Source organism: Sapajus apella, unplaced genomic scaffold, assembly GCF_009761245.1.
Source record: "Sapajus apella isolate SASKATOON/1434 unplaced genomic scaffold, GSC_monkey_1.0 scaffold7, whole genome shotgun sequence".
Lineage (NCBI taxonomy): Eukaryota > Metazoa > Chordata > Mammalia > Primates > Cebidae > Sapajus > Sapajus apella.
This window is the reverse complement of record NW_022436947.1, coordinates 47,584,922-47,601,432: the sequence shown is the minus strand read 5'-3', so window position 1 is coordinate 47,601,432 and position 16,511 is coordinate 47,584,922. Positions and strand designations below refer to the sequence as shown.

General features: G+C 36.2%; 1 protein-coding gene across 5 annotated transcripts in view; it reads left to right on the top strand.

Moving 5' to 3' along the window:
* Positions 1-16,511, top strand: part of KIAA1324L (KIAA1324 like) — a 267,444-nt gene that overhangs the window by 130,199 nt on the left and 120,734 nt on the right. For all 5 annotated transcript variants that reach the window (XR_004268401.1, XR_004268400.1, XR_004268402.1 and 2 more), the window contains 5 exons: positions 2,374-2,554; positions 3,607-3,735; positions 9,922-10,012; positions 10,685-10,787; positions 14,966-15,103. Coding sequence is in view for 2 of the 5 variants with exons in the window: in XM_032276478.1 (XP_032132369.1) it covers positions 2,374-2,554; positions 3,607-3,735; positions 9,922-10,012; positions 10,685-10,787; positions 14,966-15,103 (642 nt within the window). In the remaining 3 variants the exon portion in view is untranslated. The remainder of the gene's footprint in view (positions 1-2,373; positions 2,555-3,606; positions 3,736-9,921; positions 10,013-10,684; positions 10,788-14,965; positions 15,104-16,511) is intronic.

The window sequence follows — 16,511 nt, the reverse complement described above, 5'->3', positions numbered from 1 at the left end:
AACATATCTATAACCATCTGATCTTTGACAAACCTGACAAAAACAAGCAATGGGGAGAGGATTCCCTGTTTAATAAATGGTATTGGGAAAACTGGCTAGCCATGTGCAGAAAGCAGAAACTGGGCCCCTTCCTGACACCTTACACTAAAATTAACTCCAGATGAATTAAAGACTTAAACATAAGACCTAACATCATAAAAACCCTAGAAGAAAATCTAGGCAAAACCATTCAGGACATAGGAGTAGGCAAGGACTTCATGACCAAAACACCAAAAGCATTGGCAACAAAAGCCAAAATAGACAAATGGGACCTAATCACACCCCACAGCTTCTGCACAACAAAAGAAACAGCCATTAGAGTGAATCGGCAACCAACAGAATGGGAAAAAATTTTTGCAGTTTACCTATGTGTCAAAGGGCTGATATCCAGAATTTACAAAGAACTAAAACAGATTTACAAGAAAAAAACAAACAAGCTCATTCAAAAGTGGGCAAAGGATATGAACAGACACTTTACAAAAGAAGACATACATGAGGCCAACAAACATATGAAAAAATGCTCATCATCACTGGTCATCAGAGAAATGCAAATCAAAACTACATTGAGATACCATCTCATGGCAGTTAGAATGACGATCATTAAAAAATCTGGAGACAACAGATGCTGGAGAGGATATGGAGAAACAGGAACACTTTTACACTGTTAGTGGTAGTGTAAGTTAGTTCAACCATTGTGGAAGACAGTGTGGCAATTCCTCAAGGACCTAGAAATGGAAATTCCATTTGACCCAGCAATCCCATTACTGGGTATATATCCAAAGGATTATAAATCATTCTACTATAAGGACACAAGCAAACGAATGTTCATTGCAGCACTGTTTACAATAGCAAAGACTTGGAACCAACCCAAATGCCCATCAATGATAGACTGGACAGGGAAAATGTGGCACATACATACCATGGAATATTATGCAGCCATCAAAAACGATGAGTTTGTGTCCTTTGTAGGGACATGGATGAACCTGGAAACCATCATTCTCAGCAAACTGACACAAGAGCAGAAAATCAAACACTGCATGTTCTCACTCATAGGCGGGTGTTGAACAATGAGAACACATGGACAAAAGGAGGGGAGCACTACACACTGGGATCTGTTGTGGGGAAATAGGGGAGGGACAGTGGGGGGTGGGGAGTTGGGGAGAGATAGCATGGGAAGAAATGCAAGATACAGGTGAAGGGGAGGAAGGCAGCAAATTACACTGCCACATGTGTACCTATGCAACAATCTTGCATGTTCTTCACATGTACCCCTGAAACCTAAAATGCAATCAAATAAATTAAAAAAAAAAAAACTATACCTGAAAAAAAAAAAAAGAATTGCCTTTAATTTTGGTTCCCAGCTTTAAAAGTAGACTTCCTATTGCAGAATTTGTTTTAAAGGGGAATAAATACTTTTAGGCGATTAAGTGTTTAAGAAAGTCTGTTTTAAAAATGTTGTATTTAGTTATTAAAGAGTTGATTTATTTTTATTTTTGCATTTAGAACATCTTTTCTATTTTCTTCCACTGACCATATCAATTTTGTTTTGGAGTGGCTAGCCTATTTGGTATTTCTGGTTTAAAAACAAGAATACAAAATTTGATAACAGCTTTTAGGGTTTGGCTGAGTTACAGCTATTTTCTTATATTTTGATTTGTGTGGGGTAAATGCATGTGTGAGAGTATAAAAGGGCAGAGTTTAAACGACTGCTCTTGAAGGCAGCAGTTGTCTTAATCATGATGTTCAGATCACATGGGCCGGGACCTAGAAGGCTGCGGGGTAAAAATTTTAGCAATAGCTCCTGTAGTCCAACATCAGGTTATTGAAAAAGACTCAGAGAAAAACTACCAATATTATGAACAAACAGAATTGAAATGTGAATCTTGATGCATTCTTTTTGAAAAATAACATTTTTGTGATGACTATGTGGAAAGCATATTGAAACGTGTCGTTGAAGAAAAGGAAGAGGGTAGTGGAAGTCTCAAAGTGAAAAAGCAAGTTGCTTCGAAGAAACTTATGTCAGCTATGGAATAAACTGAATGAATAGATAGAAGAGTAAGGGTGATAAGCAGGTTACTTATATCTTAAACAGTTATTTCATGATGAAGAACATGTTGTGTATGAGGGAAGGCCACATGTAACTTAGGGTAAAGCCATTTGGAAGTAACAGCCATTTCCCTATCAAAGTTCTCTCTTTTCTCTCATTTTGTCACTGATGTTTTAGCTTCTGTTAGCTGGCCCTTCTATTCTGTCACTATTTGTACTTTTCCTAGGCCGCCAGTTTAAGATTTGTATTATAAGCATGTTATATAACTTGCTTGTTTTTTTTTGTAGACACAGATAATGTACAAGTGGATAGAGCCCAAAATCTGCCGGGAGGATCTCACAGATGCTATTAGATTGCCCCCTTCTGGGGAGAAGAAGGATTGTCCACCTTGCAACCCTGGATTTTATAACAATGGATCATCTTCTTGCCATCCCTGTCCTCCTGGAACATTTTCAGATGGAACGAAGGGTACGATGTCAATTGGTCCAATAATTGGGCCTTTAGCAAAATAATCTTGTTGGTCTACGGTGACCATTTTCTAAATTGTTTTTATGGAAAGTGGTTACAGAATTTCTTTCAGTTTTAGTAGACAAAGATTATAGTCAACTGTAATATTTTAGTTGCAGACAGAGGGCTTGAAATATAGCCAGGTTGTATGCTTACTATCCAGAGTCTTTGAGAGAGAGCATAAAAAGGACTCTGAAGTCAAACTGACTTGCATTTGAATCTATTTCCCCTATGCTACCAATAGTGTGATTTATCCCAGTTGTATAAAACTTTTGAAGCTCAATTTTCTTGTCTGTAGGATGGTGGATCATATCTGGCTCATCATCGTTTAGAAGGACATTTAAAAATGTCCTCTTTAGTACTTCTGCAGAAGATACTAAATGCTTGCTAAATATTACTGACGCGATGATGCAAAGTGGCTACATTTAAAAATGGTTGGCAAAGACCCTTCTGTTTCAATATTGCAGATGTCAGTTTAAATCCAGCTTATTTATAAACGCAGCACTTTCCCAGCCCCTCAACTCCCAATCATTTCTCAACATAATCAGTATTTTGAATTTCAATTAATCAGTTTATAAATAAATGGTATTAATATTTTGTTAAGTTGAATAACCAATAGGAAGAGTGAAATCTTTCCTTATTCATAAGGTGAAGGAAACTGATTCTAAGGTCACATGCAGTAGAACGTGAACTTGTTTTAGAAGTACTCTTCTTATGGAGGGTAATTCAGGTTTAGCAGCTACTCCCAGACGTGAAGGAAAAAATTATTTTTGAAGATTTCTTATCTATTCTTTTTCTTTTTAGTCAAGTATGTATGTATATATGTATACTATATCTAGAATGTTTTTCTTTCTAGATTTCTTTTGAAAAAGTTATTACATCCTAAGGGAACTGGTAGTCCAATATCTTTTTTTTTCTACTTCTCTCCCTGCTAATTGTAATTGTTTGGAACAGAGGAGAAGTTGTTCAGATGCAGTTTAATTTTAATTGTTGACACTACTTGTTTCCTTTAGAATGTAGACCATGTCCAGCAGGAACGGAGCCTGCCCTTGGCTTTGAATATAAATGGTGGAATGTTCTTCCTGGCAACATGAAAACTTCCTGCTTCAATGTTGGGAATTCAAAGTGCGATGGAATGAATGGTAAGTTCAAAATCAGCCTACTTGATGTATTTCAGCAATAGAGACATCATTCATTGTTAAACTCAGCTCTCTAAAACATACCAAGTATGAGCATGAGGAACTTTAACCTTATCACTTTGCTACTTGCCCATCTTCTGGTTGTACCATAAAAATAGTAAATGTGGTATCACAGCCAGATGACATTCGTACAAGAGCAAACTATTAATTTTGCATTTTTTGAGGGCAGCTTTGAAGTAGATACTGAGCACCATCCTTTATGGGTATAAATGCCAGAAAGATTTACCAAGGAGGGGAATGAATTCTATGTTGTTTACCATTTTAAAGAGTAGTATGATGGCATTTCTGTCTTGATTAGGCTGGCTTAGCACTGTGCCCCTGGTGAGGGGTTAACCGACCTCAAATTTCCCTTGCCTGTCGAGTTTATATTTGTGTTTACAAAGTATATATGAATTCTACTTATTGAAATTTTCAAAATCTGGCAGAGTTCTACTGGACAGTTGTTGAATTTTATTTGTTCTTACCTTTTAAGTGCTTAGAGGGCTTTGTACTTAGTTGTTCTGCAGCATGTGATGGATGAATGAATGACAATATCTGTGTATGAATTTTTAAAGTTGATGCTGGGGTAGGTATTATATATGCCAGACCTTTACACTAAGATACATCCTTATCACCTCACTGGCATTTTTTATCTTCTCACTTTTGTCTATATTATGTTTAATTGTTGTCAACATACGTGTGTGCTTTTTAACACATATGTTTTAAATCAATACCTATTCATAAAAAAGGCTTGAGTCATGGGAAGTGAGATGTATACATGAGCACAGAGATTGATAAATAATAGGTCTTTGAATAATGTTAAACAGATGAGTGAAAGGGGAAAAGACAAAGCCTCAATATATATATTAAATATGAGCTATTCTTCTTTATTGACCAATAATCTCACTTAAAAAAATTGTCCTCAGGGAGAAGAAGAAAAAGATAATAGCTATTTACCTGACCATGAGGATTTTTATTCCTAAAATGTCCTATAATTGAGTTTTAAGTTGAAGGAATTAAGATCTATTGGAAAAGTAAGATTGGGAAGGCAAGGGTATTGAATATCTCTATAAAAAGACTAATAAGTGTGTGTGTGTGTGTGTGTGTGTGTGTGTGTGTGTGTGTGTGTATTCTCTTACTAGTAAAGATTATCTGAAACTTTAACTTTGATCTTATAGAGGACTTACTCAGAGTTTAATTCTGGAAATAACCTGATTTACCCACTTGCTTGCTCATTTACTGAGGGCCTATTTTGCATATTTTGCTTAGTTTTCAGCAATGATAAATGATTCATTGAAAAGTGTAAATATTTGCACTACCAGTGTGTGGTATTGAAATAGTAAGCAGTAATGTAAAAACTACAAAGATAGAAGGTGATGTATATTTTGTGACTGGCTGGTCCAGTAGCCAACTCTGTGAGGAGCAGCATTCACATGAACAAGAAATGGAGAGGCAGTGGGGAAGCCTGTCTCCTGGGATGGTCACACCCCCAGGCATGGCAGATGTGCTGTGACCAACTTGACTGTATGATTTGGAGTTCGTTGAGATTCATGTAGTCTTGGTTTGATTTTGACACAGTTACAGAACAGGTATGTAGAAGTAAATCTTCATGTACTAAAATTTTGCCTAAGAGGAATTCAAAGTTGGAAACAAGTTACTTTTTATTCATAAAGATGTTCATTGGGCCTTATCTATAATAACAAAAGTTGAAATAATTGAAATATATTGAAATATCCAGCAATAGAATAATGTTTACAAAAGTTATATTATGCTAGTGGAATGAAATATTATGCAATCATTATGTGCAAGCTGTACAGAAAACAATTTGGCAATATGTCTTAGAAATATAGAAGGTTCCTATTTTTCAAGACAGAAATACCGCTTATGGGGACTTATACCAAGGAAATAGTGTGATGTAAAGAAAAATTATCTACAAAGATATTAATTTTAGAGTTATTTATAAGAGTGCAACATAGAAATAAAATTAAAAATTTTCAATAATAGGGTATGGTTAAATAAAGTTATGATATAACATTGTTAAAATCAAATGTACAAAGGATTTTCAGTGTTTTTTTTTAATGATACATAGTTGTACATATTTTGAGGGTACATGTGATATTTTGATATATGCATACAATGTGTAATAATCAAATAAGAGTAATTGGGATATCTGTCATCTCAGACATTATCTTTTTAATGTTGGGGACATTCTAATTTTTCTAGCTATTTTGAACAACACAAAAAATTACTGCTAACTATCGTCACCCTACTGTATATTGAATGCTAGATCTTATTTCGTGTATTAAACTGTATTTTTGTACCTATTAACTAACTGCTCTTTATCTTAATGGGGGAATAATTTTGATATAATGATTAGAAAAATCAGAAGACAATGCTAATGAAAAAAAATAAAGTAGATTATGTAGTAAAAGCTAAGGTATATATTTAAAAAACATACATGAAAAAATACTAAAAAGAATGTTAAAAGGCTATTCTTTGGGGATGGGAGGCTTATGTGAAGTATGAATTACTTTATTTTTAAATTTGTTTTACTGTATTTAATATTCCTTATAGACACATTACTTTCAGAATCAGAATAGTAACACAAAATATTGGTTTAAAAATATATTTATCTGTCCCAGTAACTCTTTTATTGGTATTCCTTTTTAGAAAAATGTTGAAAATACAGAAGAGTTTTACAAAAAATATGTTTATTATAGTGTCTATTATCTTACTTAATGGTAAAAACAAACCAAATGGTTAAAATGGGTGTGTAATGAACAGTAGGTAAGTCCTGTAGTGGGAGCGATTTAGTGAATTATGCAAATTATATTTAGCAGAATAATAAAATATTATTTCAGTCATTAACATGTTTATGGAATATTTATAAATTAAAAGTGCGTATGAAATAATGTTAATTTATAAAAGTGTGATACAAATGTTGTCTATAATAAAAGCTCAGTGACGTAAAAACATGTATGCATTGAAAGGTAACGAAGAGAAATACAGCATGTCAATGGTGTTTTTTTCTAGGTGATGAAGTTCTAAGTAATTTTAGGTTTCAACTTTTAAATTTTTCTTTTAAAATTTAAATTTTTTATGATAAATTAAGTATTATTTTTAAAAACAAAATCAAAATATAAAAAAAACATAGAAACATGGAAAATATGAGATTCACCCTTATGGAAAAAGGAAAATACAAAATTACATATGCCCTTATTAAAGTGTGCATATGGAAAAAGACTAAAAGGGAACGTATAAAAATTGTAACAGCAGTTAGGGTGTTAGGTTAGAAGTAAATGTTTTTGGTTGACACTGTTCCAGATAGTTTTTATGCTTGAGAATGGACAAAAATAACAACTAGGGCACAGTAAAAGGCAGTAATTCCTGGGTTTTCTGCTGACTTTGGTATGCCCTGCCTGGTATGAAAAAAATAAAACGTCTTAATTTTTATATTGGTAACATGTCAAAATTATGATATTCTGTGAATATTGGGTTAAATCAAATATATTAAAACTTCACTTATTTCTTTTTACATTATAAAATGTGGTCTTTAGAACATTTAAACTGACAGATGTGGCTCACGTATTTCTCACATTGGACAGCAATGGTCTGTTCCTTAAGGGAGCCCCTGGTTTCCCTTCGAGGCCATTGTCCTCCTGCTTTTCTTGTCCAGGACATTACCCTGTGTGTGTCTTTCCACATACAGCCCTGCTCTCACACTGACAGTCTGGAGTTCTGAGTCAGGCGTTCAGAGAGTAGATTCTTTTATTTCTTCTCCTTGGCGTCTTTCCTTCTAAGGGCATCCTGAGTGCTTAATTGCTTAGGGCTCCTACAACAGAGTGCCACAAACTGGTGGCTTCAAACGACAGAGAAGTATTATCTCAGAGTTCTGGAGGCCAGAAGTCTGAAATCAAAGCATTGGCAGGGCTATGTTCTCTCTGAAGCCTCTAGGGCAATACCCCTTCTTGCCTTTTCTAGCTTCTGGTAGCCCTGGGAATTCCTAGACTTGCGGCAGCGTAATTCTAGTTTCTGCCTCCATCTTCACAGGGCTGTCCTCCCTCTGTCTGTGTGTCTCTCTGTGTTTTCACATGATCCTCTCCCTGTGTGTCTATGTCTGTGTCCATATTTTACTACCCTCATAAGGACATCAGCCATTTTGGATTAAGGCCCATCCTAATGACCTCGTGTTAACTTGATTATATCTGTGGAGTCTCTTATTTCCAAATAAGGTCCCATTTACAGGTCTTGGGGGTGGGGATTTCAACATATCTTTTCTGAGGGACACAGTCAACCCATAACAAGTGTTCTATTTGGCCAAACCTGTGGCTGGAGTTGCCCGAAAAGTGGCTGGTAGGGGGCTCCCAAAAGAGACTTTCCCAGACTGTCCTGAGATGGGGCCAGTTAGGGTTTCAACAAAAGAAGCACTGAATACCACTGTGATCAGTCCCAAACGTTTACTAGGGGAACTTACCTACAGAGGGGCCTGTAGCATACCTCGCTGTGGACAGTAAGACAAGGAATGTTTTACTGAGGTATGTCTGGAATGAGGGGAGTCAGGTTGTAGAGTGTAGATGAGGGTTTGAGGAGTTTGGCTCAAGGCTGTGACTAGTTTCTTTCAGTATTTTGGACGACAACCTAAACAACTCTGTCAGTGCTTGGGAATGTTCATGGCCCTGGCTTGGGGTCAAGCCTGCGGGGGGGTGAAGAGGACATGCAGCTGGCCAGGTCTCAAAGGGGTCAAGATACCCTGTTTCTCAGGACAGAGAAAAAAGTGGAGGACATTGTGGGACTCTCCAACAACAATATTCAAACAAGAGAAATGTTTGATTTCTCCTGTGGGGGTATTAGTCCTCCAAACAACTGTCTTTACCATCGTTGTGCTGCCTTTTTTTCCTTGCCTTCTCTGCTATTCCATCCCTCCTCCTGGCATTTCTGAACACCGGGCGTTGCTCTGAGAGAAACATTTCATAAAGTCCTCTCTTTCTTGGTATAGAATTGCTCCATGTGGGAATATCCATCTGCTTTTTATCCCCATTGCAAGTTTGCAGTCTCTCTAAACCTAAGTGCTTCTCATATTGCTTACACTGCAGTCAAGTGCCTGGTGTCCACCGGGTCAGACTGTTTTATGGCTATTCAACTTAGAATTCTGTACCTGCTTATCTGTCCTTTCAACCACATGAGATAGCCAAACGAGGGACATTTACGAGTATGTAGACTAGTACATATTATTTTTAAGACTAGCTTGCTTGATGTATATTCAGCATATCACCTCTGTATAAATTGTTAATTATAACATTTCAGAAATGCCCAATCAATCTAGCACTGAATCAATCTCTTTTTTAGTTCCTCTCTTATACCTCTTGAAGTAGAAGATGCTGATATTTTCTTTTAGAGATGGGAATGCCAGTGCTGAGGTATTGCCATTAATTAATAACCTTGCTGGATGCTATGTTGGAGGGGCTTCTCTTTTCCTCATTTTACTGAGGCCATTTCAGTTTAAATTATGTTGATTGCTACTTTGCAGAAGACAGACCTCATAATGGCTCTCTGTGCACAGCTCTATACTGTTGACAGCTGTATGTGTCTGTCTATCTCTCATATTCTACTGACTCCTCAGTGAGGATGGACTTTATATTCTTTCTATCCCAGTGCACATCATAGTTCTTGGCACTCAGTAAATGCTAGTTGAATAAATAAGTGAATGAATGCAGAATACAGGTTAAATTAGGGAACAACAATACAGCAAACTAAGAATGAACCTCAGTCCCAAATCTTTTTTATTAAATAATTTAAGGTTTCTGTTGTGCCCCGGTCACCCGAAGACTAGGACTGTTCATCTCAATATATTAAAGTAGATAGAGACCATCTGTTTTTGTTAAAATATAAATCATGCTTCATTGAGAAAGCTGTTGTTAGTTATCCCATTAAGTATCTTTTATTCAAAATAATGTATTACTTGGTTCTTCCTGGAACATCTACCTCAACATGAAATTTGCAACTGTGATTAAAAATAGAGAATTCATTTGGAGTATTTCTAACTTTGAACATAAACAATAATGCTTCTTCTTACTTTTACTTTATTTGAATAGATTGTTGGAAATCATTAATGGAATTTTTATTAATAAAAATAACTTTTACTACTTCTAGGTTGGGAGGTGGCTGGAGATCATATCCAGAGTGGTGCCGGAGGTTCTGACAATGATTACCTGATCTTAAACTTGCATATTCCAGGATTTAAGTAAGGAAAACAAATTGTAATTCTTTTCTATACGAATCTTCACACCCGTTTTCCCATAGAAATAAAGAAATAGGGGTACTTTATGGGATATATTAATATTGCAAAAATACTTAGTAAATAAGCTATCATAGGGTAATGTATTATATGTAAAAATATCTGTAGAATTGGTGATTGAGAAACTATAAATGTTACTTATATATTCCTTCGATAAAGCTGAAAAATTTAAACAATATTGTGTCCAAGTGCTACAGTAACTTGGCTTCTTGGATTCTTAATGAAGAGATCAGTCCAAGTTGTTTGCAGGAGTATTTTTTGGTTTATTTATTTATTTTTTCTCAATTCTCTCTGTAAAATAGTATGTTAGAAATTTCTGAATCCCACTTCGTTTTAGTTTCCTGTGTTGAAATTACCCAGTAGGAGTCTTTTTCTTTAGGATGGATGGTATCATTTACAGCAAGAGGTTCAACATATTACCATGGTTATGTGGACTCCATGTCTACAAAGGGTGTGGACATGTAGGATCAAGTGAGGAAGGAGTTGTGGGTGAGGGAAGCAGTCCATTAGGGGAAGAGAAGAGCATGGCTTTTAGTTTAATAAAAAGAGTGGCTTAATTTTAATCTAAATTGTATTTAGAACATAGTATAAATATTGCCATTTTAATCTGTCAAATAGGCCACCAACATCTATGACTGGAGCCACGGGTTCTGAACTCGGAAGAATAACATTTGTCTTTGAGACCCTCTGTTCAGCCGACTGTGTTTTGTACTTCATGGTGGTAAGTGGATAGGCAGCTTTCACAGGCAGTTTTCTAAGCTTTGCTTTCTCCTTCAAGTTAAACTTATTTGTGGCAAGTTGGGATAAGAATTCCTTTTTTTTTTTTTTTTTTTTTTTTTTTTTTTACTATTCTTAACACCTTTCACAAACATTAAAAGTACGTGAAGAGGTAATTAAGAATTGTGCAATGAAGTCCTCAAAGAAAGTGTTTATCCTCACGGGAAAGGCTAAGTGAGGGAGCTCAGGTGACTGATAGAGGTCAGAGAATATTAATCTGGTAAAAGAAATTCCTTCATAAAAATATCACCAGCAGAATGAAAATTCTCCCCGATACCCATTCAGCTATTCAGAATATCAGGAAGGAAACAAACATTGTATGAATAAGTAAGGGCAGAAAATAATGGAGATGTAGAACACTGGGAAGAAAGAAAGCATTTAGACAAAGGACTTTATGCTCATGTCATAATTTTGCCCGTTTCTTTTCTAGATGTCATACAAATTTCTACTTTTAGCTTGAGGAAAGTAACACCACAAAATTTACTAAGACCTTATATGAGATTTAGAAGGTTGTTGGCTAAGAGTTTAACATTACAATTAAAGTTACATCACAGACTTGCTTTGTTTTTGTTTGTGTTTTTTTTCCAATGACCTTTCAGTAGATAGTTAAGTTTATTAACAGTTTCTCCATGATATGTAAAATGTGAGAAGACTTAAACATTTATTTGTGAAACTCATAGGTTAAATGAAGGCAGACTGTTTTTTTCTTTAGAAAATATCAACTTTGTAGCAGTAAAAGATCATAAATCATCTTCAATACAGCCATCTGTATCACAAATAGCCCACAAGTCTTCAGTTCTTTCAAGTCTGCCTCCTTATTTCTTTAGTCTGTTCTTCATACTCAGTGCCATTGCTGAAATGCAGACTAGTATTATCTCTTAACTAGACTATTCAGTAGTCTCCTGTACATTCTTCTCACCTCTACTCTTTCATCTATGCTGCTGTCAAAATTATCTTTATTTCCTTTTTCGAGACAAAGCCTCACTGTCGCCCAGGCTAGAGTGCAGTGGTGCGATTTCGGCTCACTACAACCTCTGCCTCCTGAGTTCAAGTGATTCTCCTGTCTCAGCCTCCTGAGTAGCTGGGATTACCAGCATGCACCATCACGTCTAGCTAATTTTTGTATTTTTAGTAGAGATGAGGTTTCACCATGTTGGCCAGGCTAGTCTTGAACTCCTGACCTCAGATGATCCTCCCAGTTTGGCTTTCCAAAGTGCCGGGATTGCAGGCTTGAGCCACTGCCTGGCCAAAATTATCTTTAAACATAAAAGCAACAGTAGAGGTTGAGCATGGTGGCTCACTTTGTAATTCAGCACTTTGGGAGGCTGAGATGGGTGGATTGCTTGAGCCTAGGTATTTGAGAGCAGCCTGGGTGACATGGCAAAACCCCATTTCTACAAAAAAGGAAAAACAAATTAGTTTCTGCATGGTGGCGAATCCTAGCTACTTGGGAAGCTGAGGTGGGAGGATTACTTGAGCCCAGGAGGCTGAGGTGACCTCACTGTGGCCTGGGTAGCAGGCCCTGTCTCAGAAACAAAACCAAGAAAACCCCCCAAAATTCAACAGTAGAGGCATTAACAACAAAGCTATCCCTTCCCTTGGTGCTTTTTATGACCTACAGCAATGGTTCTTAAAGTGTGGCCCCAGACCAGCACCACCTGGGTCCCCTTGGAAATTGTTAGAAATGCACATTTTTGGTTCTCATCTTAGTTTTACTGAATGAGAAACTCTGTGTTCACAGGAGTCTGTATTTTAACAAGCATTGAGGGTGGTTCTGAAATATATCAGAGTTCGAGAACCAATGGCCTCTGAATACACTTCACATTCCATAACATGATGTCTCTATGGCTCTTTGTATTCTTTTCCCAGCCTCTGTTTCCAAACCTGCTTTATGACTCATCTTTCTTTAGTCACCTGAATCTGTGGGTATTAGTGGAATACGTTGTACTTTTTCATTCCCTGCCTGTTGACATTCTAAGCTGGAATGACATTCTTCCTTTTGCTGTGAGACGTGGATCACCACCCTCGGGGGTCTGTCCTGCAAACCCTGATTTTCGACGGATGAGTAAAATATACTCACACATCAAATACAGTGAATGAGTGGGCTAGGGAGAACATCAGCTGCTCTCAGAGGGTAGTTGCAGCTACCTGACCCCTGCTAGCTGATCCTCCTTGCATTTATTCAGTATAGATTTAATAACAAGAGGTTCTAAGTCAACACGCTTGTGGATAACTAACGTGGTTAAAAGAGTGGTTTTACGAATGATAAAAGCTTTGGTTCTGCGGCCCAGAATAAACACCATTAACAGGTAATCCCCCTTTATCTCCCCTGAAGAGGACCATCCAGCACAAAGTTTACATGAGTCAACAAGCTAGTTAGAGTAGAGACAAAGGAACGTGGGGTGAACAGACTTAACTGGGAGGCTTCTATGATCCCTAATCTTCACTCTGTGACCTAATGCTTTAAGCTAAGAATCGTCTGCCTTCAGCCTGTTCCATTATTACAAGTTAATGAAAACCTTTCGGCCTTCCAAAAGGTTTGAAACTACATCTTATAACTTTCCCTAATACTTCCATTAATATTTTGCCCACCACCCTGAGTGAATCCCAGCATGCTGTTTTGTCTGGTAAACTCCCATTCTTACTTCAGTGGTATCTCAAACGTCACCTTTTCTTAGAAGCTCTCTCTTACTCCTTTCAGACAAGTTAGCCACTCTACAGTGTGCTCCTTAAACCCTTAGAAAAATCCCTGTTTTAATTATGGGAACTTATTTATGTTTTTGACTCTCTCACTCAACAAGTAGGGATCATATGATGTTTATTGTGATGAATCAGTCCCAGAGCTTTTAGCTTTTAGCACAATCTGCCATTATCTTTCCTCTTTGTGTGATTTGATTTTATCACAACTTTTGGAGATTTCAAACTAAATAATATATAAAAATACTTTGAAAATCATGTAGTGCTTCACAAATATAAGGTGGCATTATTTGTACTAATGCATTAAATTTCATTTATTATAGCCCAAAATGATGATGTTTAATGAAGCACTATCGATATATGTTGAGCTGTTTTTTGGGACTGGCATGTATGATGATTTCATTGTTTGATTACATTAGGATTTCTGTAATGTATGATGAGCATTTTCTGTTATTCCTATCTGTAGTGTGAACTCAGGATGTGTCTCTTTGTAGCATATTTGGTTACTTTTTCACATGTTTGATTCCTGTATTATCAAAGGATGAAAAACAAAGAGACTTGTCCTGAGCTCATGAAACCTTATTGCCAGTATCCCAAATAACTAATGGAAGCCCATCCAAGTTCCTAAGTGATCTAGCAGGATTTCTGCCAGGAAAATTAGAAAATTCAGGGTTTAGGCTTGGTTTTCTTTTTATATAAATTAGATGTGTGTTATGTTATCTGGTAGACTTAATATTTGCTTTCTAGTCATGTTAATGACAGCATATCTTTTGGAATATCACAAATTTGTGTGATTTTAATATTATCTTGAATTTAGTTATATAAATCAGAAATAAAATATATATTAAACCTTTTGGAATTCAAGTATAAACAAAGGAGGATTTCATGAAGATAAAATAACATTCTGCTTAACCTGCACTTGGATAAAGTAACCCTGGAACTTGCAAGTATAATTCAGGGGGAACTTGGAATTCCTCTGTAAGAGCTGCCTATCAGAATCTCCGAAAAGCAAGGAAAAGGATAAAACTTTGGAAGCCTTTCCATTCAATGCGAATCATACAAGTTTATTGTGAGAAATTTGAGGGGTTATGTTTCCTCTCCTATTTCCAAGGCCTGATCACACACATGAAACAAAAATAATAAAAACAAACAAAAAAAAAACCCAATCCTTACACATACTATGATTTGAGACCTCTTTCAAGTTATATGAACAATGAGGTTGATAAATTGTGATTACTGAGTGAGTGAGGTGCTTGTGCAGACTTGAAAGCAAGTTTTAAGAGTTCTAGGATTACATGCTCTGTTTGTAAATAGCCCAACTCTAACAGGTTTACTTTAAATATGAGTACATTTGTAATATATAGATAGGTATATTAATGTTGAGTTTGTGCTTTATTTGAATATATTTTTTCCACTGTGTTTTAGGACATTAATAGAAAAAGTACGAATGTGGTAGAATCATGGGGTGGAACCAAAGAAAAACAAGCTTACACCCATGTCATCTTCAAGAATGCAACTTTTACATTCACATGGGCATTCCAGAGAACGAATCAGGGTCAAGATGTAAGTTGCAAGCACTTTGTTTTTCAAAAACGCACTAATGATGCCCCCTTGTGGAGATGCATACAAGGTGATTACTACTCAAATGTGGAAGAAAATACTTTGCTTTTTTAAAAATACAGAATCAATAATCTGGTTATGGAGTGAATGTTATAAAAATGGTAATTTTTCATTTTTTTGAAGTAAGAATGTATGGAATAGAATAACAATGTGTCTTTGAATTGTTCTGCACTCTGAACAAATACAGTTGCTGGAAACTTACGAGAAGGAAAATCTAATTTTGCAGTTCTCTAAAAATAACTTGTTTTTAAAGCTTTCCGAGTCTTTGTGAAAATGAACAACTTTCTTCCTCTTCATCTGAGTCATCTGATGTTTATCTAGGAGCCATTAACGTGTTATTTTTTTGTTACAGTAATATTTCCTTTTATAGCCTGAAGAATGTATATGTACATACTATTGGGTTAACACAGAGAATCATTTCCTTTCTTTTACTTTCCCTACCAGAATAGACCTATTTCTTCCCCAAGCAAATTCCATTGTGCCATATGTTTCAATAGTAGCAGGATTTATTTTGTGGGTTTCCATAGATATAACCTTCCCAAGGTGAGAACAAGATAAACCACTTGTTCAAAAGTGGCTGTGATGCTATGCTGGCAAATGTATGGCATTTTCTCTTCTTCTCTTCAGGCTTTCAGTGGGGAACCAATCTCCCAGATTGTACTTGACTCCAGTTATTCCTTATGAATGTTCACGTTACCATCCTGTAGGGGCGTGAACATGCTATGGAACCTTTCCTTGCCTTCCATTTATCTTTGTCCTAGACAAAAAGCATTAAGTAGTCTGGGGTAATAGTGCTCTGTACTGATAGAGTGACACCCATTGCTTGATGAAAACCAGACCTTAGTGTGATCCAGAATTACAAGAAGGAAAAACATAATAAGACCCAGGTTTTTGTTCTTTAGTCCACGTCTTTTCTGTAGAAACCAGAATATGTTTATTAGGGAAAGGGCTCGAGAAGGAAAGGAAGACTCAATGAAATGGTGTGATTGCATAGATTTAACATAGTGTTTGTGTGTGACCAGAGGTCCTAGTCTTGCAAGATTTTCTAATTCCCATTCCAAGGCATTTCTACCCTGCCATGCTTTCAATATCCGGTTTTATCATTTGCTTTAGGCTTATATGTAAAGAAACAATGATTAGAGATAAAAGCTGTTCCTCTCTTAAACTGTACTAGCTCTTGATATGAAGTCTGTAGATGCATCCTAATTTATACCAATTGTGACAGATCTCACAGTAATTGTGGCAAAACTTCTGGAACTCTATTACTGTGGAAATTAGTTTCTAGTGTCAAGATTTAAGATTTTTTAAAAGAAGAACCAAATAGCAGTGATATTAATCTATTGTCAATTAC